This window comes from Phoxinus phoxinus (assembly GCF_949152265.1).
Source record: "Phoxinus phoxinus genome assembly, chromosome: 10".
NCBI classification, from domain to species: domain Eukaryota; kingdom Metazoa; phylum Chordata; class Actinopteri; order Cypriniformes; family Leuciscidae; genus Phoxinus; species Phoxinus phoxinus.
Window position 1 is genome coordinate 5,677,937 of NC_136885.1, and position 23,435 is coordinate 5,701,371.

General features: G+C 42.3%; 1 protein-coding gene across 1 annotated transcript; it reads right to left on the reverse strand.

The window, feature by feature from the left end:
- Positions 1-12,836: 12,836 nt before the first annotated feature.
- ppp1r8b (protein phosphatase 1, regulatory subunit 8b) lies at positions 12,837-23,192 on the reverse strand. Its single transcript, XM_079624930.1, has 7 exons — positions 22,997-23,192; positions 22,619-22,679; positions 20,125-20,278; positions 19,823-20,040; positions 16,340-16,484; positions 14,216-14,280; positions 12,837-14,128 (listed from the first exon to the last, which is right to left on the reverse strand). The coding sequence occupies exons 1-7, from the start codon at positions 23,044-23,046 to the stop codon at positions 13,775-13,777; spliced, it is 1,047 nt and encodes a 348-aa protein (XP_079481056.1). The 5' UTR covers positions 23,047-23,192; the 3' UTR covers positions 12,837-13,774.
- Between the last annotated feature and the right edge of the window lie 243 nt (positions 23,193-23,435).

Below are 23,435 nucleotides of genomic sequence, written 5' to 3' on the forward strand. Positions count from 1 at the left end.
ATCAACCGCGCATGCCTATAGACTAAACTCGTAATGCGAATGTGCATGCCGTCACCGGTTTCAAAGATTCAAGTTTTGAAGTTTACATGGAGATGATAACGGTGTCTCTTTCAAAATCCGTTTTCAAAAACTTGCACTTTGAAACTTATTTCAAAGTTTGCATTCTCGGGCCACCAAACACCGTTGTCGTGTAAATGAATGGCCAGAAAACGCATTCAAGGTTTTCTGTTTTCAGTTAAAACATGTCGTGTAAGCGCCCCCATAACTAATGATTTTTACAACGGAAATGAATCAATTAAAAACTTAAGCCAGACAATGACTTTCTTCTAGAGCTGCTGTACGTACAGCCGAAACAATCTTTGTTGCATTATTCTCCTATTACCTCTGTAAAGGCTTGCTTTGAAACAATCTGTATTGTAAAAAGCACTATATAAATAAAGGTGACTTGACTTAGGCTACGCCACAGTCAGCAGTTTTGTCTCTTGTCGTCAGTACGGGGGGTTGCTGTCACTCGTGTCACCAGCTCTCGTTGAATATATTCTCCTGAGGTCTGTTATATTTACAAGCCATTTAAAAGAAATCTAGGAAATATTTTCAAGTAATATGAATTAATTTGATACGGATTAATATTTTGCCTCAGCTACATTACATTCATTCTATAATTAGAACTCAAGTATGGAATAAATACTGTAGGCTACCAATAAACTCTTGTGATTTTTAACTAGTGAAAAAGAGGAAAATGTTTATTAATTAGCTTGCTTTAGAATTGTTTCACTGTTTGATGCATGTAAACTAATTTTAATGGTTATTGTGAATAGTTTCCTCTCATTTGCACTACGCGTTTTAAATAAAAAAATCTGTTTTACAACATTTGAAATTGTGGTGATTCTTAGAAGTATAAAACCCAAAAATTATAAGTATTTAATTTACTCTCCAAGGCTGTAAAGAAGATATTTTAAGTATTTTGAAGTTTTGTAATGGTTAATAAACACCCTTTGATTGACCCTTTAACAGCCTTAGGGTCCTTCAAAAAGGACTTATTGAAGGATATACGTTTTTTAGAGCCACTCACCGGACATTTAAATTCAGAACTGCAGTGATATGTACAAACTGCGACATAATATAACATTGCCATATTCACGTTCATCTGTTCTGGAAGCAGTGAAACAAGCTTTAAGCGCCACTTAACTTTGGTAACTTTGAAACTGTCACGAAACGTGCACGACGCATCGTATTTTGCGTTTTGCAAAAATGTTGCCACAGGTACGTTTTTCGAATGAGCCTGGGCTGAAAAAAATGTGTTATTAACCACCCAGACAAATTTGAATGATAAAAGAACTGCCAAGTAAATAAAATAAGTCATTGCTAAGCTACATTTTAAATTCTCCTGTTGGTGTTTTTGATGGTTATAAAACCAAAGGAGAAAGATTGTTAACCTGCACGGTTGTGAAGATTGAGTTTGGAATAAACCACATGCTAAGTTTGTTCAAAGACTGCTGGGAAAAGCCACAATGTGTTCATCAACTGGGATGCTCCTTTTAGGGCAAAGACACGTTTCTTTAGTGACTACAGACTACAGATGTTGTGCATGTTTGGAAGTTGTTTGTTGATGCTAGCAGTTTTAGCATCTAACATGCTACTGGCCATGTGCACTAAGTGGATGTGATTTTACATTGCTGTTAAGTTGCTATGTAAACTGAGTATTTTAACAATGTTGTTTGTACTTTAAAAATCATTGAATGTACAATGATCTAAATGCTGTGTGTAGTGACTCATTACTCATATATTTGTATATTTTTTTCTGTATAGGTTATTAAGCTAACCATCTGAAATAATAATTGAAAACCAGTACAAGAAGATCAAGTCATTGCTGATTTTCAATAAGTTGCTTGGATGATGAATAATCAGATGTTCATGCATGTTTTTTTTTTTTTTCAAGTTTGGGCAGACATTGAGGCAAAGAAACCCTGATAACTTGACAGTCATCAAAATCTTAAAAATGAAAAAATAAGCAGTATTCTCTGATCTAAAACGCTGGGAGCATGTCCGCTATCGCACGGAAGCTGCCACCTCTCTCAATCGTCAAATACCGCTACAAGGGCGGCCTTACAATACGTATATAAATATAAACGGAGCAATGATATGTTGAGGTTTTGCAACACTTGTACAAACTCCATTGTAACATTGAGGGCTAATCGTTGGAAGACCATGCTTTCCATATGTGAGAGGCAGAAGAGGATGGCTGTCAAGAAAATAGGCTACTTGCATTTGGTCAAATGTTGAATGAATGAATATCAGGGGCTCTCTCCTCAACCACCACCATTGAGAGCATCCACTTGGATGATGCAATGGCGGCCACAGTAGTACACCGGCGGCAGTGCGCTCACCACACACCAGCTATAGGTGAAGAGAGGAGAGAGAGTGATAGAGCCCACTCAGTGGATGAAGCCCATTCAGTTATTCTTTACGAGAAGTGCCATGGGATTTTTAATGACCACAGAGAGTCAGGACCTCGGTTTAACGTCTCATCCGAAGGACGGTGCTTGTTACAGTATATTGTCCCCATCACTATACTGGGGCGTTAGGACCCACACAGACCACAGGGTGACCACCCCCTGCTGGCCTCACTAACACCTCTTTCAGCAGCAACCTAGTTTTTCACAGGAGTCTCCCATCCAGGTACTGATCAGGCTCAATCCTGCTTAGCTTCTGTGGGCAACCAGTCTAGGGCTACAGGGTGATATGGCTGCTAGCCAGTTTTCCAGTTTTAGACCGCGTTTAGCTGTCCCAAACAATACTTACGATAACCTGTTTGTACCGGTTTGTTAGCGAATAAACACACACACACAGAAAGGTTCGGGTTCTCTGGTTCGGCTCCTCCAGCATCGGGATCTGGTTCGGCTCCTCCAGCATCAGGATCTGGTTCGGCTCCTCCAGCCTGGGATTCTGGTTCGGCTCCTCCAGCATCGGGATTCTGGTTCGGCTCCTCCAGCCTGGGATTCTGGTTCGGCTCCTCCAGCATCGGGATTCTGGTTCGGCTCCTCCAGCATCGGGATTCTGGTTCGGCTCCTCCAGCATCGGGATTCTGGTTCGGCTCCTCCAGCATCGGGATTCTGGTTCGGCTCCTCCAGCATCGGGATTCTGGTCCAGCTCCTCAAGCATCGGGATTCTGGTTCGGCTCCTCCAGCATCGGGATTCTGGTTAGGCTCCTCCAGCATCGGGACTCTGGTTCGGCTCCTCCAGCATCGGGACTCTGGTTCGGCTCCTCCTGCATCGGAACTTCGGCTCCTCCAGCATCGGGACTCTGGTTCGGCTCCTCCAGCATCGGAACTCTGGTTCGGCTCCTCCAGCATCGGGACTCTGGTTCGGCTCCTCCAGCATCGGGACTCTGGTTCGGCTCCTCCAGCATCGGGACTCTGGTTCGGCTCCTCCAGCATCGGGACTCTGGTTCGGCTCCTCCAGCATCGGGACGGCTCCTCCAGCATCGGGACTCTGGTTCGGCTCCTCCAGCATCGGGACTCTGGTTCGGCTCCTCCTGCATCGGGACTCTGGTTCGGCTCCTCCAGCATCAGGATCTGGTTCGGCTCCTCCAGCATCGGGACTCTGGTTCGGCTCCTCCTGCATCGGGACTCTGGTTCGGCTCCTCCTGCATCGGGACTCTGGTTCAGCTCCTCCAGCATCAGGACTCTGGTTCGGCTCCTCCAGCATCAGGACTCTGGTTCGGCTCCTCCAGCATCAGGATCTGGTTCGGCTCCTCCAGCATCAGGACTCTGGTTCGGCTCCTCCAGCATCGGGACTCTGGTTCGGCTCCTCCTGCATCGGGGCTCTGGTTCAGCTCCTCCAGCATCGGGACTCTGGTTCGGCTCCTCCTGCATCGGCACTCTGGTTCAGCTCCTCCAGCATCGGGACTCTGGTTTGGCTCCTCCAGCATCAGGACTCTGGTTCGGCTCCTCCTGCATCGGGACTCTGGTTCAGCTCCTCCAGCATCAGGATCTGGTTCGGCTCCTTCAGCAACGGGACTCTGGTTCGGCTCCTCCTGCATCGGGACTCTGGTTCGGCTTCTCCAGTATCAGATTTTAATAAATTTATTAGACCCCAAGGGGGAAATTCAGTTTTTCAACCAACCCATCCATTAAGGGTTAAAGTTAAAAAGTGCATTAGCACACAATGTATATAATATAATGGTAAAAAATAATAATAAGTACTGCAGCAGTCATACATCCCCCTGTATACAGATGCTTCTCTCTCTCCCATAACATCCACACACACACGACCCAATAATTGGACGGACGGATGCCGAACCAGAGTACTGATGCTGGAGGAGCCTGGTTACAATCCTGCTATGGGAATAATTAAAACCAATTGTCTACATTTATCCTGATAGTAAAATACAATGAACAAAGAGTCATTCAGAGAGGTGTGTTGGGATTGGCCACCTGTGCAGTGTCACCAGGGATGCTGTTCTGTTACATAGAACACAGAACTTGACTTCAATAACACAAGAACTTCTCGCTCTGGCCGCGATTTCTGTCTCCTCTTTGTGAACAACTTATTGTTTGCTATCTCTTGCCTGCAGACATGTGACTAGGGAAGCGCAGTCTGTGAAGCCTCCATGTGCGTCTGAAAGGTAAAGAACCGCACAGGAGGTTATAGAGTGGCACACCCAGAGACCAAACAGTAGCTGGTCCTGCATGATAACTGTGGGAATGAAACCACTCAGGAGGGGTGTATGAAAGAGTGTCTGAGAGACCCAAGAAGAGGAAGAAATTAGCTGAAAAGGTTCTGGTCAAAAACAGAGACCAGATGTTGATCACATACATATCCACGTATAAGAACACATCCACCTGCAAACAATTTGAACTCCTAATCCTTCAGCAGGTGTCCACAGCCAAAGTCCACCAGCTTGATCTTGTGTGAATCGGTGCAAATGAGCAGGATTTGTGGCTTGACGTCCCGATGGAAAACCCCGTGGCTCTCGCAGTGTTTGAGAGCATTGATGAGCTGCACCAGCACTTTCTTGGCCTGGCTCTCATCCAGACAGCCATTCCACTCACAGAATCTCCAGGATCATGACGTAGCGGCCGGGATGGTCAAACCAGTCCACGAGCTGTAGGACATTGGGGCAGGCAGGAGCTGAATTGACCCGGGTCATCAATGCCACCTCCAGCGGCAGCAGACCCTGACCATCCTGCAGTGGCAGAAGAGGACATAATATTCTTAAACTATCGTTGGAGGGCTAAATGCGGATGCAAACCAATAAGACATCAAACAGCCACAACTAATTAAAGACTAAACTTACAACTTACATCTCCTCGAGCTCCTTATCTTTAGAGATATACTTGATAGCAACCTGCAGACAGATAAACCACAGTAAATTACACCTGCTATTTTTTACAATAACCTCATGCTCTGTAAAGATTACGGGCCATTGCACAGTGTCATGAATAAGAGCTGTTGAATAAAGTTGTGGGTCCCAGCATACACAGAGCCAAATCCCCCTCGACCCAGCAATGGGCCCTTTATATACTCTTCTGCAACATACGATGACAAGAAATTTCTTCAAATGAAAACATGTTACTAAAATTCTAAAAGAATGTTACTTTAGATCAATCAGTGAACTTACATTTTCATTTGGAGAACATGTTTTAAGAATAAGCCTGACCTTTACGAGAGCATTTGGCGGGTCTCTCGTATGAAGTAGTGCGATCTTCATCTTCCGAGCTCGGCCTCTTCCTCTGAGTCGACGTAGAAGGCAGAGGACCGATATAGCCAGACACCTTTTGACTCCATGGCTGGATTGGTTGTGACAGTGTTTTCTGAATGTGATCACCAAAGCCCAACTTCAAAAACTCCTGACCGACCATCTGGGTGGAAGCAGCACTGGATCCGCCTGAGGCTGAAAGACAATCTATTTCACACATAGTTCTTGTTATTTTTGAACACCATTATTATAACATGGGAATGTTGACTGCTTGATTCTGATTGGCCATTTTAAGATATAGTTCAAGGTCTGTCAACTGCAATACAGTTCCCTATCATTTAGCCAAATTATTTCAGTTATTTCAAAGGTCCTTAGAGCCTACAACAGCAAATGGACCAAAACCCAGAAAGACACGTGACCAAGAAAACAATTATGACAAACAATAGGATAAAAAAATTACAATTTGCATGTTCTTCCAATGAAATTACATTTGATCATATATGTCACACTCTCTCGCACAAAGGTGGAAACGTACACAACTGTAAAGCTACATGACAATGAGAGAAGTAGCAAAATGATAATGTCGCTGTTCATGGAGCAGTTAAACTTACAGCTTTAAAAACAAATAAATTAAATAAAACTCCCCACACAAAATATAATAACACAAAATAGAATATCAAAATCGACTGCTGGCGGTAGATCCTTTTCCTATTTAGTACCAAAACTTTGGAACAGTCTTCCTACCATTGTCCGGGAAGCAGACACACTCTGTCAGTTAAAGCTAGATTAAAGACACATCTCTTTGACCTAGCATACACATAATGCATTATAGACTTATATAACTCAATGTTAGGCTGCATAGATTAGCCTAGGTCAGCCGGAACTGGGAACACTTCCCTGAAATCCTGATGTACTCGTTACATCATAAGAAGAATGGCATCTACGCTAATTTTAGTGTTTTTGTTTATCCCGAGGTTTTCCCGCAGCCTGCCGGATACAGGCCGTATCCAGATCTGAGGAAGGACCTTCGCCTGGACCCGATGTCAACGCAGTGCTGAAGTGCCAACTAGCCTCTCCCTATGGAGGATCCCTTTACAACTCTACAGAAAAAGCATTGTGGAAAATTTGCGTATCCACCCGTAGTGATAAAATAAAATAAAATTCTGTATCAAATTTATAGGCAGGACAAGTAGTTTGTTTAGGCTTGGTTTGTAGAGAATTACAACCATGCGCACATATATTCAAACGCATATAACTATATAATTAATTCTTGATGCGCACATGAGCGCCATCAGTGTTTATCACAGGTTCACGTTTAAAGTCTGTGTAGAGAGAACGGTGTCGTCTGGGCGGCCCCTAATTTAATAACAAATTATCCTTTCGACGGAAGTGAATCAATCAAAAAAACTTTAGCTGGAAAATAACATTATTCAAGAACCGCTATAAAGCCAAAACAATCTGTTACCTTAAATTATACGTTTATCTCTGTAAAGCAGCTTTGAAACAATCTACATTGTTAAAAGCGCTATATAAATGAAGATGATTTGACTTGACAAAATGCTCCGAACTCCTTAAAATAACTTTCTCCACACAGTCATAGACAAGGCATTGCATAGACAAGTATGTCTCCAAATGTCTCGCCGTCAACCCAACAATCGAGTTTAAGCTTAGGTTGTGTCGTGCACCTGAGACCCGCAGTGACGGAGTGATTGACAGCTGCTGTCAGACTCGCTAAGATGGAGAGTGACTGGAGTGACGCAATTAGCTTTGCAACAGAGCGGTCATTTGAAGTCGAGGACTTTTCTCCCCCACCTTCCCCTGAAGTGGAGGAATTGTCTGTGGACACAGAGCCAGAGCCATATCAATTTGAGACGCTGGCTCAAACTGCGGTCTTAACTCCTGCATCACGATCGGTATCCGACGATGCTAGCGAAGCAGGAGACAATGGGGCCAGTATCTGAGTGGATTATTATTACTATTAACCTACGTTAAGTATATTTTGCCGCTATGTGAAAAAAATATCCAGCAAAATGCGCCGGCGCGTTTGTCGACACCAAATATAGGCCTATCACTCACTGGAGTCCATGCAGGAAGAGCAGCGTTTGGCACACAAGTGCATGCAACCACTGGCGCCTAATTTCCAAGTCTGGTGGAAAGTTATGCAACCAGCAACACTACACCTACGTACCAGCCTAACCACCAAACACAGATAAAGCTAATGCTAAAAAACTATACTATCCTAACTGATGCAATACTAAGCTACTAGTACTAACTAACTATGCTTCTAACCATACTAACATCACTAACAACAACTATGTGAATTAACTACCTAGGCTACACAAAATAAATAACTATATAAATGCTATGCTAACTAGATGCTAATATACGCTACCCTGGTCGTTTTCAATACTCGTAATTCGGACTCCTGACTCGCTACAGTGGTTCTCTTACGAGAGTTCTCTCGTACTGCGTCGAAGACGCTACGGGAAAGATTCTTTCTCGAGATGTTGAAGCCTAAAAATTAATCCTTAATTTTGTAATAATTTAAAACGCATTTCTGCAGCATACAGCCTTAGGCGGAACAGCTTGCGCGCCTATTGGCTGCTCTGCCAGAAAAGCACAGCCTATGCGAGGCCAGTGACGCCTTACCCAATGAGGGCGCTTCTCGCCCTCTGCGTCACGTCCCGCCGAAACGGGCGTGGCCTAGGCCTATAAATATTTGAGCATAGCTGTCTCCAAACTGATTTCTTTAAACTTCACGAAGCTCTCGCATCGTTGGATCTGGATAGCAAGCCACCACCGCCGTTTGAGAAAGCAACTCTGCAGGACGCGCTCTTCACCTGAAGCAGCTCACCTCGCCGCCTTCAGTAGCCGTTCCCTGCAGCGCTATCCGGCGTTGGATATCTCCTTTTCGCTTTGTGTGTGTTTTGTGTGTGTGTTTCGCCGCTACGTCACACACTTTTTCCTCACAAAAAGAGTACGAGTGTCTTTTTAAAGATACCTCGTGATTCCTGCGGCTCGTGCAGAGCCACACTCATCGACGGGGACCACCACGTGCTGTGTGCTTCCTGCTTGGGTGAGGAACACGCAGCTATCGCTCTCGGTTTTTACATTTACATTTACAGACTGAGCATCCTGCATATGCTGAAATCCTTCCGCAGCGGTCGCATAGTCCCGCTCAGGAAGTTTCAAAGGATGCTGGGCCTTATGGCCTCAGCCTCGTCAGTACTACAGCTGGGTCTGTTGCGCATGCGCCCACTGCAGTTCTGGCTGAAAGCCCGAGTACCGCGCCGAGCATGAATCCACGGTCACTGTCGCCTCAAGGTCGATCAGGTGTGCATGACAGCCCTGACACCATGGAGTGCGTCAGACTGGTACCGCTCAGGTGTAAGCCTGGGGACTTCCTCAAGCGTGAAGGTGGTGTCCACGGACGCGTCCACCTCAGGCTGGGGAGCATTGCTCGAGGGCAGACCGCGCTTTGGCCAGTGGCCAGAGCGGGTCAAATCACTACACATAAACTGCCTGGAATGTTGGCAGTGGACTTAGCGCTGAGGCGCTTTTGTCCTCGGATAAAGGGACACCACGTCCTGGTCCGTTCGGACATCATGTCGGTAGTGGCCTACATAAACCGCCAGGGGGGTGTAAAATCCCAAAACCTATACAGGTTGACGGAGCGCCTCTGTCTCTGGGCCCAGCACAACCTGCGCTTACTGAGAGCAGTACACGTGCCAGGGCGCCTGAACGTAGGCCCGGACAGACTCTCACGGAACAACGTTCCTGCGGGAGAGTGGTCTCTACACCCACAGACAGTACAACTGCTGTGGAGGAGGTTCGGCAGAGCACAGATAGACCTGCTTGCGTCTCAAGAGAATACTCACTGCCCGAAATTCTTTTCAAAGAGCACGAACGTGCTTGCCAGTGTCTGGCCCCGCTGTCTGCTCTATGCTTTTCCTCCTGTCTCACTCCTGCCTCAGGTGTTGGAGCGAATCAGAGAAAGCGGAGGCTCAGTGCTACTCGTTGCCCCATAATGGACGGACCAAGCATGGTTTCCAGTATTGATGCAGCTGACGAGCACTGCTCCATGGCCGATACCGGTGAGGAGGGACCTCCTCTCTCAGGCCAAGGGCGCGATTTTGCATCCTCGCCCCGATCTATGGTCCCTACATGTGTGGGCTATAAACGGGTACACGCTAACCTCCCGAAGGGAGTATTAGACACGATCGAGCAGGCTAGAGCCCCATCCACTAGGCGGCTCTATACCTCTAAATGGTCTGTGTTCTCTGGTTGGTGCTCAGACCGGGGTCTGTCACCCATGCACTGCGGGGAAACGGAGATTCTCTCCTTCTTACAAGAGCTGCTGGATAAGGGTAGGACCCCATCCACGCTTAAAGTTTACGTGGCGGCCATATCAGCGTTCGTTAATCCGACGCTTGGCCGTTCACTGGGCAGTAACGACCTGGTGGTCCGTTTCCTGAAAGGAGCCAGGAGGTTGAATCCTCCCAGACCTCCTTCAGTCCCCATCTGGGACCTTTCTACGGTATTGAATGCCATGAAGGGTGCCCCATTCGAGCCTATACACTCAGTTGACATGAAACACCTGTCTTTCAAGACCGTGTTTCTTTTGGCTCTTGCTTCAGTGAAGCGCGTGGGGGATTTGCATGCACTCTCAGTCAGAGCGTCATGTATGGAGTTCGGGCCTAACGACTCTAAAGTAGTGTTAAAACCGAAACATGGGTACGTGCCTAAGTCCCTCAACACACCGTTCAGGGCTCAGGTCATCTCCCTGTCGGCTCTGCCGGCCTCCGAGGACGGAAGTAGCTCCCTTTGTCCGGTCAGGGCATTAAGAGCTTATGTGTCCCGCTCTGCTGTTTTTCGACAGACAGAGCAACTCTTCGTTTCGTTCAGTGGGCGTTCTAAAGGGCGAGCCGCAACGAAACAGAGCCTGTCTAGATGGGTGGTGGATGCCATAGTGCTGGCCTACGCATCTGAGGGCTTAACATGCCCACTGGGCATCAGAGCACACTCTACGAGGGGCATGGCCTCCTCGTGGGCCTGGTATAGTGGAATCTCGTTACAAGATATTTGTATGGCGGCAGGCTGGGCCTCCCCGTCTACATTTATAAGGTTCTACAACCTAGAGGTTCCTGCGTTGCAAGCTAAATTGCTCTCAGTCTGAAAGACTAAAAAATGGTGTCCCTGCCCCGCAGGGCGGCCCAGGTCACCTTATGTTTTAAGCATCACTCACTGACAACGTGTCCCATGAGCATGCTATGACCCCCCATATATATCTATCTGTTACATATATATGCTTTTTTAAAGGGATGATGCTATTCTAGCCGCTCTCCTTATAAAACTCTTTGTGAGTTGTTGTGTGTAGGCACTTGCATGCCCGGGCGTGCGCGCCCTTGGGTGTCTGTGCTGAATCCGAGCACGCACGGCGTTTTACAGGCGTTCCCGTAGCGTCTTCGACGCAGTACGGAAGAACTCTCGTAAGAGAATGTACTCGGTTACTAACGTAACCTCGGTTCTCTCTAGAAGAGGAACGAGTACTGCGTCTCAGTGCCGTGCATGCCCACTCTGCGTCGCTTCAGTGGCGAAATCAGTTTGGAGACAGCTATGCTCGAGTATTTATAGGCCTAGGTAACGCCCGTTTCGGCGGGACGTGACGCAGAAGGCGAGAAGCGCCCTCATTGGGTCAGCGTCACTGGCCTCGCATAGGCTGTGCTTTTCTGGCAGAGCAGCCAATAGGCGCGCAAGCTGTTCCGCCTAAGGCTGTATGCTGCAGAAATGCGTTTTAAATTATTACAAAATTAAGGATTAATTTTTAGGCTTTAATATCTCGAGAAAGAATCTTTCCCGTAGCGTCTTCGACGCGGTACTCGTTCCTCTTCTAGAGAGAACCGAGGTTACGTTAGTAACCGAGTACGTTTTGACGGAACCAGATGCTTTTATATCAGGGGCTGCCAAGGGCGTGACAGAGTACCGTCACAGAGTTCACTACGTCACAGAGTTCCCCTACTTCAGGAGCTTCCGTTCAACCTGAAGAGGGCGTTTTTACACCTTACAGATCTTACAGATCATTAACTAAAAAAAGTTGTTTTAGAGTTTAGTTACCCTTTAAAAGAAGCTTTGTAACATTACACTACCATTCAAAGTTTAGGGAGAGTAATGTACTTTTTTAAAGAAATTAATATTTTATTAATGACATTTATAATGTAACAACAGTTCTGTTCTTTTAAACTTTCTATTCATCAAATAATCCTGAAAACAAAATCGGACACAGCTGGTTTCAACATGACTGTTTTCTATGTGAATACATTGTAAAATGTATTCCTGTGATTAAAGAGTAACTAGACTCTAAACCAACTTTTTTAAGTTAATGATCTGTAAGACTGGGGCTTTATTAATGATGTTCATTGATTCAAGTAAAATGTTGACATTTGGGTATAAAGTGTTTTAATTCTACAATACAGTATATGGTGTAAAAAACGTCTGAGTGCTGCCCTCTTTAGGTTGAACGGTGGCTACTGCAGTTGAATTTTCCTATTGGATGTTGTGGTACTGTGAGGTAAGCAGGAACCAGCTCACCACGCCCTGGCCTACAGAGAGATATGGGTCTCAGGTGCACAAATTGGTCACATTTCTGTGAAATGTAATAGTGAACAAGCATGATAAATTTGGCTTTCTAATAATCCTCGAGGTTTCATTACTGGAGAGCAGAAGTATAAAGCAGAAGTGAGCAGCAATGTGAAAATCATTGAGGCATCACAAATACAAATAATTTCCTGTCAGTAACAGAAGGAATCCTAGGGTCAAAATCCCATTCATTCTATCCACGTAGAAATGTAGTATACAAAGCTTTCGGATCATGTCAGTGTAACTACTTTTATCTTTAATTTTCAAATTCCTGGTCAAAAATAAATGTGAAAAATGCTTCCAGAATTGTTTCACGCCATTTTCAATTATAATTATGCTTTAAAATGCGATGTTTGTTTTTGTTCTTCTGCACCCATCATGCCTATACCTGGACTATTGGATTGCTAGGAATTCTTATAGCATGCTTCCCAGCATGCATCTCTATTAGTAAAAATACAACCACCACCACCAAAAAAAAAAGAGAGTCTGAAATTGGTAATTACAAAGTTTAAATATATAAAAAATACACAAGGTTTTATTGTGAGTGATATGTACAAACAAATGTACCAAACAGAACATAAGAGTATAAAACATCATATTTTTTCTTTCTTCAACAGTGAAGACAGTCTGGAGGGAGACACCTGATGAACAACATTACCATCATCTAAACACTTCACTCTGCTCGTATATTAAGGGAAAGAAAACCGCGTGGAACAGCTGAGGAAGGTCAAAGCATCTTCACGAAAGGTCAAGTGTTACAGTAATGCCGATTCTCACCAGGTTTGTGGAAGATCTATCTCATCTGAATTAATGATGCTAGTGGAAGTGTATCGGACACACAGCTAACGGTTTCAAAATGTGTACATAAAAAGCCTGTGCTTGTAAACATTTTACATAAATAGTAATATAAAAAAAGAGAGTACACTATAAAAGGTAAACCCTTGTGAATCTCAAGCTAATTATGACACATTTTGCTTATTTGGGTCAAGTGATGTACTTTTGTTTCCTTTTCATTATGCTGGTTTTTAAGTCCAACCAAAAATGAAAACTGTCGTTTACTCGCCCTCATGTCACTGTGAACCCTGTTGTTTTTCTGTAAAGCACAAAAGTTCTAAAGCACAATATCCAAACAGCTGTTTTACATTTAAAAAAAAAAACCCGGATGATTTATAAGGCCAGAATCAGATTATCTACTGTGAGGAACAGAGTGAAATGCTCCTACTTTTAAATTGAAGTGAATTGAGCAAAATGACGACATTCTGCCGTTTGTCATCATATACAGAATATGATACCAATCTGGAATGATGTGCAAGTCAAATGTTCATTTTTGGGAAAATCATTCCTTGAAAACGTCCATTTCTTGCATTAAAGCAGATTGCAGTCCAGTAGAAGCCAAAGCTTCTTCGAGATACCGTTCATGAGGATAGAAGAGTCCGACTAAATAAGCAGAGACGGAGTGGGCTTCTTGCCAGGCCAGGCTTCTTTAGCATACTTCTTCTTGCGGGGTTCGTTGAGCAGCTCGGAGACGTACGGGCCGGTTAAAGGAATGGGGTTGAGCTTGAGCGGGGGTGGCGGGGCCTCCTGGGCCAGGTCTACGTCCGGCGCCGGGTTGGGCAGGGGTAGCGGCAGGCCTCCCAGGATCGCGGCTCCGCTGGGAGCTCCTGCGGATTGAGCTTCGTGACCGGCAGGAGGAAGGTCTCTGTAGAGTCCACCTTGCAAGGGGAACGCGTGCATGTGTCGCGTTACGCTTTCCTCGATTCCCAGCGCATTACTACCCCCCATTTTCTTCCTCTGTTGAGTAAACCAACATAGACGTTTATGTAAAACCACACTCCCTTTTAGCATTTGGCAGAACGACTCGAGATATGAAGACGTTACCTTAATAGGAACGACAGCTGTTGAGACCATGTTTCTGAAACGCCCGACAGAGGGGTCGATGTCCTCTAAAAGAGTGAACACAAACACGGTTAAAAAGAAAAAAGGTAGTATGAAAGCTTCACAAAAGTAGTGAGAGATGCTATAACCCAAGTCTTCTGAAATCAAACAACAGCTTTGTATGACGAACACAGCAATATTTGAGTCATTTTATGATGATCTTCCTCTCCATCAAAAAAATAAAAGGCACTTCGGACACCTGCAGGTCTTGAGTTCAGATTTATCCAATTTAAGATCAATAAATGTCTTTAAATTTGTGGACGGAATGGAAGTAGTCGCAACACGGATGAAGGTATTTACTAAACTTCAACAGCCGATTATTTAATTAAATATGAGATCTGCACACTCCGAAGTAGAAACACGGCACTGTAGTGCGCTCTACTGTTTGGCAGTTCGCAATCAATAGAGACAGAGCGTAACGCGTCATAATCTGAAGACCAGGGGGGGGGCAATCCAACCGTCTCCATTGACTTTGCATTGCGAGAGGCTGCCTCCTTGTCATTTCTTGCTTCTAACTAAAGACAGAAAAATGCCTAAAAGCTGCTCTGTGATGATGTGTACAGCAAACAAGCTAAGAAACCCAGAAATAAGTTTATATAAGATGTCGACCCCAAAAAAAGGACTTAAAAGTGGATACAGGCTGGAAGGAATGGGTAAATTGTGGGATCCTGACACTCAGTGTGCACTAAAAACACAGTTACGTGTGCAGTAAGTTCAACATTTGGTCACTGGTGAGTCAAATATCCAAATGTCAGTTTTATATATTATATTTATGTAAGATAAGCGATCCTGTGTTGCCGATTACGTTCTCCTCCAGCGGGCGTACGTTAGTTCTCAGAGTAATGAGACACATTACGCTCTGTCTCAACTTTTAAGACCTTAAACACTCGTTTTTTGGGGTCGACAGCTTATAAAAACTTATTTCTGGGTTTCTTAGCTTGTTTGCTGTACACCTCGTCACACAGCAGCTTTTAGGAATTTTTCTGTCTTTAGTTAGAAGCAAGAAATGACAAGGAGGCAGCCTCTCGCAATGCAAAGTCAATGGAGACGGTTGGATTGTTTCCGCCCCGGTGTGGGCGTGGCCTAAATACACTGTCTCTATGAATGCCATGCATTTATGCAAAATGATTGCTTATTGCTGTTGATGAATTGTGTCAGCGTTTACGTCATGGTGTTTATATAGTAATATGTTGTAGATGGTTGTAAGAGTGAGTATTTTATCTTCCTCATATGTTTGAATAGTTGAAGCTGTACTACGAGGCCGTTGAATGCTTGAATCTGATTGGTTGACAAACTTTCTAATGAGTGTAATTATTTTCAGGGAAACGAAGGCTTTTTTCCAGGCTTGGACCGCATTACAGCTTCATATCACTTTGCGTAGTTAACTGTAATAACGCAAGATAGGATACAATTCATGAAATAAAACCGACAGGCTTGATCTGCCATTTTCCATGTCTAACTTCACAATCAATGGAAACGTGCAGTTTAATTTTAATAAATAAAGTAAATAGTCCTATCTATAATCAATAGAAAATTAAACTGAAAATTAAAGAAATAAATATTGATAGGCCCTACTTGTTAAAAGGGCTTTGTGTTTCATTTAGGGTAGACTACTGTCAATAATAGACAAAAAAGATTTGACTAATTAATTAATTAATAATATTGACGCACATGCTTTTTTTCTCTCTCTCTCTCGATCTAAAATTACATTTTGGAATTTGCAACGGAGGCTTGGGATTAGATGCATAAATTAGTCCTACATATAAGAGCGTTTTAATGACAAAAACTTGACAAATGTCTTGACATACATCATCTGAACAATGTTTCGAGGTGTGGCAACAGTAGTGGAAGCGGAATAATTGACGGAATAATTCAATTATAAGCAGAATAATTGACTCCGGGCCGTTGAATTATTAGAAAAATAATGCACACCGAGGTGTGAACGCATTACCAGCTCGGGTGTGCATTATTGATGGCCCTTCGTCAATTACCCCTTACTTAAGCATCTAGTCCTAAGTGGCTCAGTCGTGGATTGGCTCAGGTTTTCTTTACGGCGGCTCACTCTACCTGGGTTAATGACCTCATCCTCTTCATTGAAGGTCACTCTGGAGTTCTTCCTCTTCCTCTTGGGCCTCTGGATATCCAGGTTTCCCTCTTCTATGGTGAGGGTGGAGATGCGCTTGTTGTGAGCGGTGTTGAACTCGGTCAGGTTCTGCCGAAAGAGGCAAAATTCATTGAAAAATTATAATTTCAGTTAATTCACTGCAACATCTATTCATTGCAAAATATGCAAGTTTAATCAAAAGCCTGAAAACAGCTAAATAATTGAGACAAACGTGAGCAAAAAAATATGATCAGAAAATCAACATGCCTAATAATTCTGCACACACTGTATTAGGGATGCTCATATTGACTGCTTAACCGTTAACCGAAAGTAAACATTTTGACCGATTAATACAATCAGTTTAAAGGTTTAAAAGTAAAAAAAAATATATATATTTTTAGCTTTTTTTGTTGTTTGTTTGCTGCATGGTTAAAAAAAAATAGTATATAGCCTATATTTGTTAACTCAAAGGGTGCGTTGGCACGCGCAACCGCACGCGCCTAAAGACATATTTCGCTGAGCAAGCTAAATGAAGCAAGCGAAAAGTAGCAGCCTACTGTGTGGGACCATTTCGACAGAAAGGGCGACGAAGTTACTTGCAAAATATGCTACGCGGTGTTAAAATAAAGCAGTAGTGCAAGTACAATGCAAAAGGCTATCACTTGCGAAGCAAACATCCACAAACAAATAAAAGGCCACTCTAACGATACGTTATCTCAGTGTTGTTTTTGGCAGCCCTTTTAGTTTTAGTCTTATTGACGAAAATGCTTTTTAGTTTTAGTCACTTATAAACTTGATAGTTTGAGTCAAGTTTTAGTCGACGAAATCGCAAAAAGGTTTTAGTCAATTTTAGTAAAAAAAAAGAATTAAAAAGTAGTCTTTAAGTAGTCTCTTAAATTAATTTAGGTTAAAAAGTATTGGAAATGGGCTTAGGTTTGACAGGTTGCAGCAAGTGTTGCAATTCATAAAACAACAGTTAACCTTAAAACCTTTGCATAATAAACTAGACTTTCTGAATAATTCGATTGGTTGGGTCCTTACATGCGCTTCGTGAGGCACACACGCACACTAGCACACACACGCAAGGTCTCTCGCTACCTTTCTCTGCTGTGTGCGCGCTACACATGCGCGCTCTTGCTCGCTCGATCTAGATTCCAGGAGATTTTAACTAATTTGCGGGCAATTCTGAAATTATCGTACATTATGGGATTTGTTCATTATTGATCGTACATCGGTCAAAATTATCGTATTTACAGGCAGAAATGACATGCATTGTGAACGTCAGACTTATAATAATTTTCGTTCCATCTTGTCTCGTCAACGAAAACTAGAAAACGTCTCGTCATGTTTTAGTCACCTTGGAGCCATTTTTAGCTAGTCATCGTAACGTTATCGTCGTAAAAAAAGTGCGTCAACGAAATAATTGCGTTATCGTCATCGTTGACGAAAACAACATCGCTCTGTATTCCCGGGACATCTGTGCCACTGGGGACCCAGACTAACCCCACATCATGTAGACACGTTACTTTTTTTAAATAAGAATTAGACAAGCTGTGGATTGAGGTAGGCCTGCTATTTTTATTTGACGAAAAAACGTAGTCTGATGGGGAAAAACCCTGTTTTTTTTTCAAAGCTTCAACCTGATTCAGGGTTTTCTTCTTGTTATCTTAATTTGTTAATTATTTAAGTTTAAAATATATATTTAGTGTAGGCCTATTTTCAGGGGTGCACATAACTTTTTCAGTGAGTTACTCAGATGAGGACCAGGAGATGGTGTTTGGTACTCACCCCATATGTAGCGTGGCCACAGCTGTCGATCATGACGTCACATTTCCATTTTTATAGCATAAAATAACTAACTAAAACCAAACTTATAAAATTAAAATAAACGAACACTTAAATTTACATCAGCGTGAAAAGAACGACCTAAAATGATAGAATTTTTTTTTATTTGAAGTGTTATTTGATTGTTCAGATATATGTATTTGTATAAATTAAATATAATTAATCCTTATTAAAGATATTAAAGAGCAGTGAATTTTCTCTTTTTATTTTGTTGTTTGATCAATATTAAGTGTACAGAAGGCATTAGGTTTATTACGCACTGTCACTTTAAGAGTGTGCAGATCCAATTGCACTGATGCACGGTACGTTCTGTAAAGACATAACCGACTGTGTTTACGTGAATACTCTCCAAAACGGATATTTAGACATAATGTTGTGTGCATTTGTCCATTCAGACGCGAAAGAGAGCTCGATTCAGTCCTTGCGCGCAGCGTCTATGTGCGGGGCTGCACGCTTCGGGTCGTGTGTGTGTGTGTGTTCGCACAGAAAAACATACCGAATAAAGCTGTCTTTCGCGTCGTCACTCTTATTCAGATCTATCCATATGTCTGCTCTTCTCTTTCTCCCAGACGTTAACATTTTTTAACGATTTGAGACATGCATGAAGCGCATGCCGACTCGGTAGATCAGCACGTTACAATTCAAATGTGCGCATCTTCCACAAACGCAAATCAGTTTTGACTGGATCACTTCCCCAATCGTCCCTCCCTTACATTTCCGTCTAGTTTTTATTCGTCATAGTGGTCGTCATTTAAAACAAGGTTTTTATTTAGTTATCGTCTCATTTTCATCTGTGAAAAAATTTAATTAACACTGCCTAGGTTGCATTTTGGCGACAGTACGCAAAGGCGCGTAGTAACACAAGTGGCATTACGCATTCCTGATTTTTGTCGCGCATGCGTACCTGCGTACCAGTTATGTGCACCCCTGCCTATTTTAGTTTTTTTATATATATTATTTCATTCTGTTTTTCTCTGTTGTCACTGTCAGAAATGCTGCAGGTGCGTGATCATGTGGATCCAGGTTCTGTTGTTGATCTGTTCTGCTGCTGTTTACACGTTAAAATAAACCTGTGATCTTTTTATTTTTGAATTTTAAACGGGTCACAGACACTCGTTAATTTTATTTTTATTTAATGCCAATTCAATATTATAATCTTATCAGTTAACGGTTAATAATCGGATAACGAGCGGCGGTTGTCGGTCGGGGAAATGAACCGAAATGAGCATCCCTACACTGTATAAATATAGTCCAATGCCAAAATGATAGCATTTGCTTCTGCTGTAAAGTTGAGCTGTTTAGGGATGGATATTCCTCTTTTTTGATGGTCAAATGCAGATGATACACGGTCCTCGGATTTTGATCCGTCAGTATATATATATATATATATATATATGGATATGTGATGGAAACATTTCTCTGATGTAGAGGAGTTGTTGTAGTGATAAAATGTCAAATTTGACCTCTATTGGTGGTGACAACTGAAAATTTGAAAACTGGACACGGAAAATAGCCTTTCACTACAGAATTCCCATTCTTGTGTTATTCAGTTTTTATGAATATATCAAATATAGAATAAGAGGAATAAACTAGTTATGTACCTCCAGTTCAGTTTCTTCCTCTGGAAGTCCCAGAAGTCCCTTCAGCTCCTCGTCGTCACCAGTTTTACTTTCCCCGACGCCAGAGCCCGGCTGACTCTGAGGTTTCTCCCGAATGGTGTAGACGCGCGTGGATGCGCCAAACGACATAGTTGAGTCGATGGGAACCTGCTGGGGCTTGTGGGGCTCCAGGCGAATGTGTCCCAGGAACGTACCATGAGCTACAGGACATGCATGCATGTTTAGAGACTTGTATATTGTTGATCTGACTGATAAATGTTTCTCATTGGTCTAGATGCACTTACTGCTGTTGAGGTCGATGAGAAACACCCGCTTCAAATGCCTGTGGTAGACGAGGGCCGCATGCACGCGGGAGCACGACTGGTGGTCGATGGTGAAGTCACAGACATCTGGGTTCCTCCCAAACAAATAATACTTCTTTTCATCAATGATCAGTTTCTGCGGAGAGAGCGCTTCAGTCGTCTTACATTCAAACTTGTTTTGTGAGCTCAAAACTACTTTGTCAACACAAACAATTGGGCAGAATGAGAAATGAATTGACCATTTAATAACCTTCTCTTTTGGATTGTGTCCAAGTTCCAAGAAAAGTAAAATAACTAATATAAAATGGAAAATAATAGAAATATGCCTAGTGGAAAAAAAACTTGTATTGTTGCATTTTTTTAAATGATTTGCAACAGAAATGGTGCCGAATCTGAAATATTTCATAATGTTGCTTTGTTTCTCAAAATCCTGCAACTTTCAATTTGATTTTGAATATCAGAAATTAAGGCAAGACACTACAGTCTCTAAACCATTGTTTTGTCAAGCACTGGTACATGTTGGGCTATTTTGCTTCAATAACATCATCATATTTCAGACTAGTGGAAAAAAATATCCAAAATACATATTTAAGTGTTTATTTCATTATACTTTATACATTTATGTATGCAGATTCAATTATAATACACATCTTTAAAGATAGTTTCCTCTCCTGCACCGAGACATAAATCTCCACTTTATTTATTCCTATAAAACTGTCCAAGTTTTTCCATCCAGTTGACAGTTTTTCCATATGTATGGCATGATAAAGAGAGATATCCAAACTCCCCTCTGTAAAAAACCTTTAATATGTCAACAAAATTAAAATAAAAAATTCAACCTGGCTTTATGACCAGATTTCAGTGCTGTAAATGTATGCATATTAGGGCATTTTTATCTAGATGATTAAATGAACATGTTATTTTTAAACATCAGATTTGAGGAAACTTGTACAAAATGTACAGTCTTAATGTACTGTGATTAATAAACTGGGGAATTATGGTGATTTCTATGAGTTAAAAGTGTTACCATATTCACCTGTGGTGTCTTGCACTGTATATATTAAGATTTACAACAACATTTTCAACCTGGCTTTATGTCCAGATTTCGGTGCTATAAATGTATATACATATTAGGACATTTTTTATCTAGGCCTAGATGATGCCTCATATTTAAACAAACTTTTCATTTTTATTTTGTCTTGCGACCCATTCCTACAGAAGTACACATAGCATGTCATGATGTGCCCTGGAGTTATAACACCTGAGGAGTGACTCCTCTCTCAGAGCTTAAATCTCAGGGTCTTGTGTTTCTCTAGCACCGGTTTTGGACCCGACAGCCACCATCACGCACGCGTCAGTTTGGGGAAAATAAAGACCTCAACTGAGCGGCAGGCGGTCAGGTCAGTATCTGGTGCATTTATTTTATTTTATAAAAAGGTATGGTTTACCCAAATAATTAAATAAAACCATATGCTGTTATGTTATGGTTATATACATGTCATATGGCCCTATTAGGCATATATATATATATATATACAGTACTGTGCAAAAGTCTTAGGCACGTTAGCATTTCCACCCCCCAAAAAATGGTTTTAACCCAGTTGTTTAAATCTTTTGCTGTAGTGTGTCTTTAGGAAACATCAGTTTACATTTTCAAACATTAATTTTGCCATTACCGGTAATTGTAATAATCCAGTGAGATTGTTGTATGCACAAGGAGTCTGACAATAGCCGGTATGATCTGATCTCACGGTCAGCGAGTCTGTCTGCGATTACATGAAGAAACAGAAAAAACTGAGACGGACTAAATCCAGAAGAACTGCGGCAACGTTTCCAAGACGCTTGAAGAAATCGACCTGCAAATCTACAGTACTGTGAAGTTTCAGGCACTTGTGTAAAAACGCTGTAAAGAAAGGGTGCTTTTAAAATATGTAATAAATAGATTTTTTAAAAATAGCTTTTGTCCAGGTACATGTGCACATAGTTTTTCAGGTAGATTTGCAGTTAAGTTTCTTTAAGCGTCTTGGAGACGTTGCTGCAACTGTTCTCAAAAAATCTCACTCAGGATTATTACAATTAACGTTAATGGCAAAAGGAAGGTTTGGAAATGTAAACTGATATTTCCTATTGACATACTACAGAAAATAAGTGACTTAAAACCATTTTAACGTGGCATCTAACGTGACTAAGACTTTTGCACAGTACTAATATATTATATACTGTATATATATAGCTTATGTTTGTCCTTTTTGGAGGTGTGGTCACTTTACACTTTGCATGGAAAAGACTTGCATCAAGAATCTTTAAAAATGATTTTCCCTTTTGTCCTCCATAAACAGCATTCAGGTTTGGAAAGACACAATGTGGAGTAACTTACTAAGAACAATTCACAAAATATGTGATGGTTAAGTTCTTATTAACAAGTCCACTTAAGCTATTAACCAATATTTTTATCAGTGCAAAATCAGTGCAATACCTCAACAAGTTTGTCTCCTTTCACCACGTCCAAATGCAGCCCTGCCGGAGGCTTCCCTGCCCTGCAATGCAAAACTCATGAACTCATCTCACTCCACAAATCATCCACTGTGTAGATTATGATCATAAATAAAGCATTTGGCTGCTGGGATGTTCCCTAGTTTGATCAATTAACATTGATATACTCTTCTACACAAAGAATGCTCTTTGTAAAACAAGTTTCAGTTCCATTAGTGTGACGGTATACGTTATATCTGCTAAAGAGCAAGAGCTAACAGTTCGGTGTAAGATTATTGGTTTAATGCTGGGTAAGAATAAGCCTTTTTCATGCACTAAACCTAGCATGTACTGCAATGTTTTGTTTTGTTGTTGTTTTTACCATGAAGGACAGTCGAAATTTGGATTAATCTCTGTAGTATTTGTTGCCATTGTCACACATTCTTCAATGCTATCGACACGCCGAGCATCCTGGGTAAGCTGCTAAAACGGCACGTCTTCCGGCTCATGAATATTAACGACGCAACGCGCATTTCTCTCAGTAGTCGTGACTGATTGGCTTACAAATATACGTCAGTAAGTGGGCGTCAGGTCAACTAGCGAATTAACGAATCTCTCTGTGGTGAAAGGCGGAACGTGTGTGAACCATAGAATATATACATAGATTCCTCATTATTGGCCGCTATCGTAAGCCGTTCGCCATATTGGAACGGTCAAAACACCGGTCTGTTGTCATGGGAAATCTCCTTTAGGACCCAGGCGGTAATGCCCGATTAAACGTTATCGCGATGTCTTGACTAATTATTACCTATTTAACTATT

Bases quoted from the DNA above. Each gene is read 5' to 3' on its own strand.
- ppp1r8b (XM_079624930.1), bottom strand. From the start codon at position 23,046: ATGGCAACAAATACTACAGAGATTAATCCAAATTTCGACTGTCCTTCA. The intron at 22,680-22,996 runs GTAAAAACAACA...TTTGCATTGCAG, and splicing joins AATTTCGACTGTCCTTCATG to GGCAGGGAAGCCTCCGGCAG. The intron at 16,485-19,822 runs GTACATAACTAG...CTCTTTCGGCAG, and splicing joins AGGAAGAAACTGAACTGGAG to AACCTGACCGAGTTCAACAC.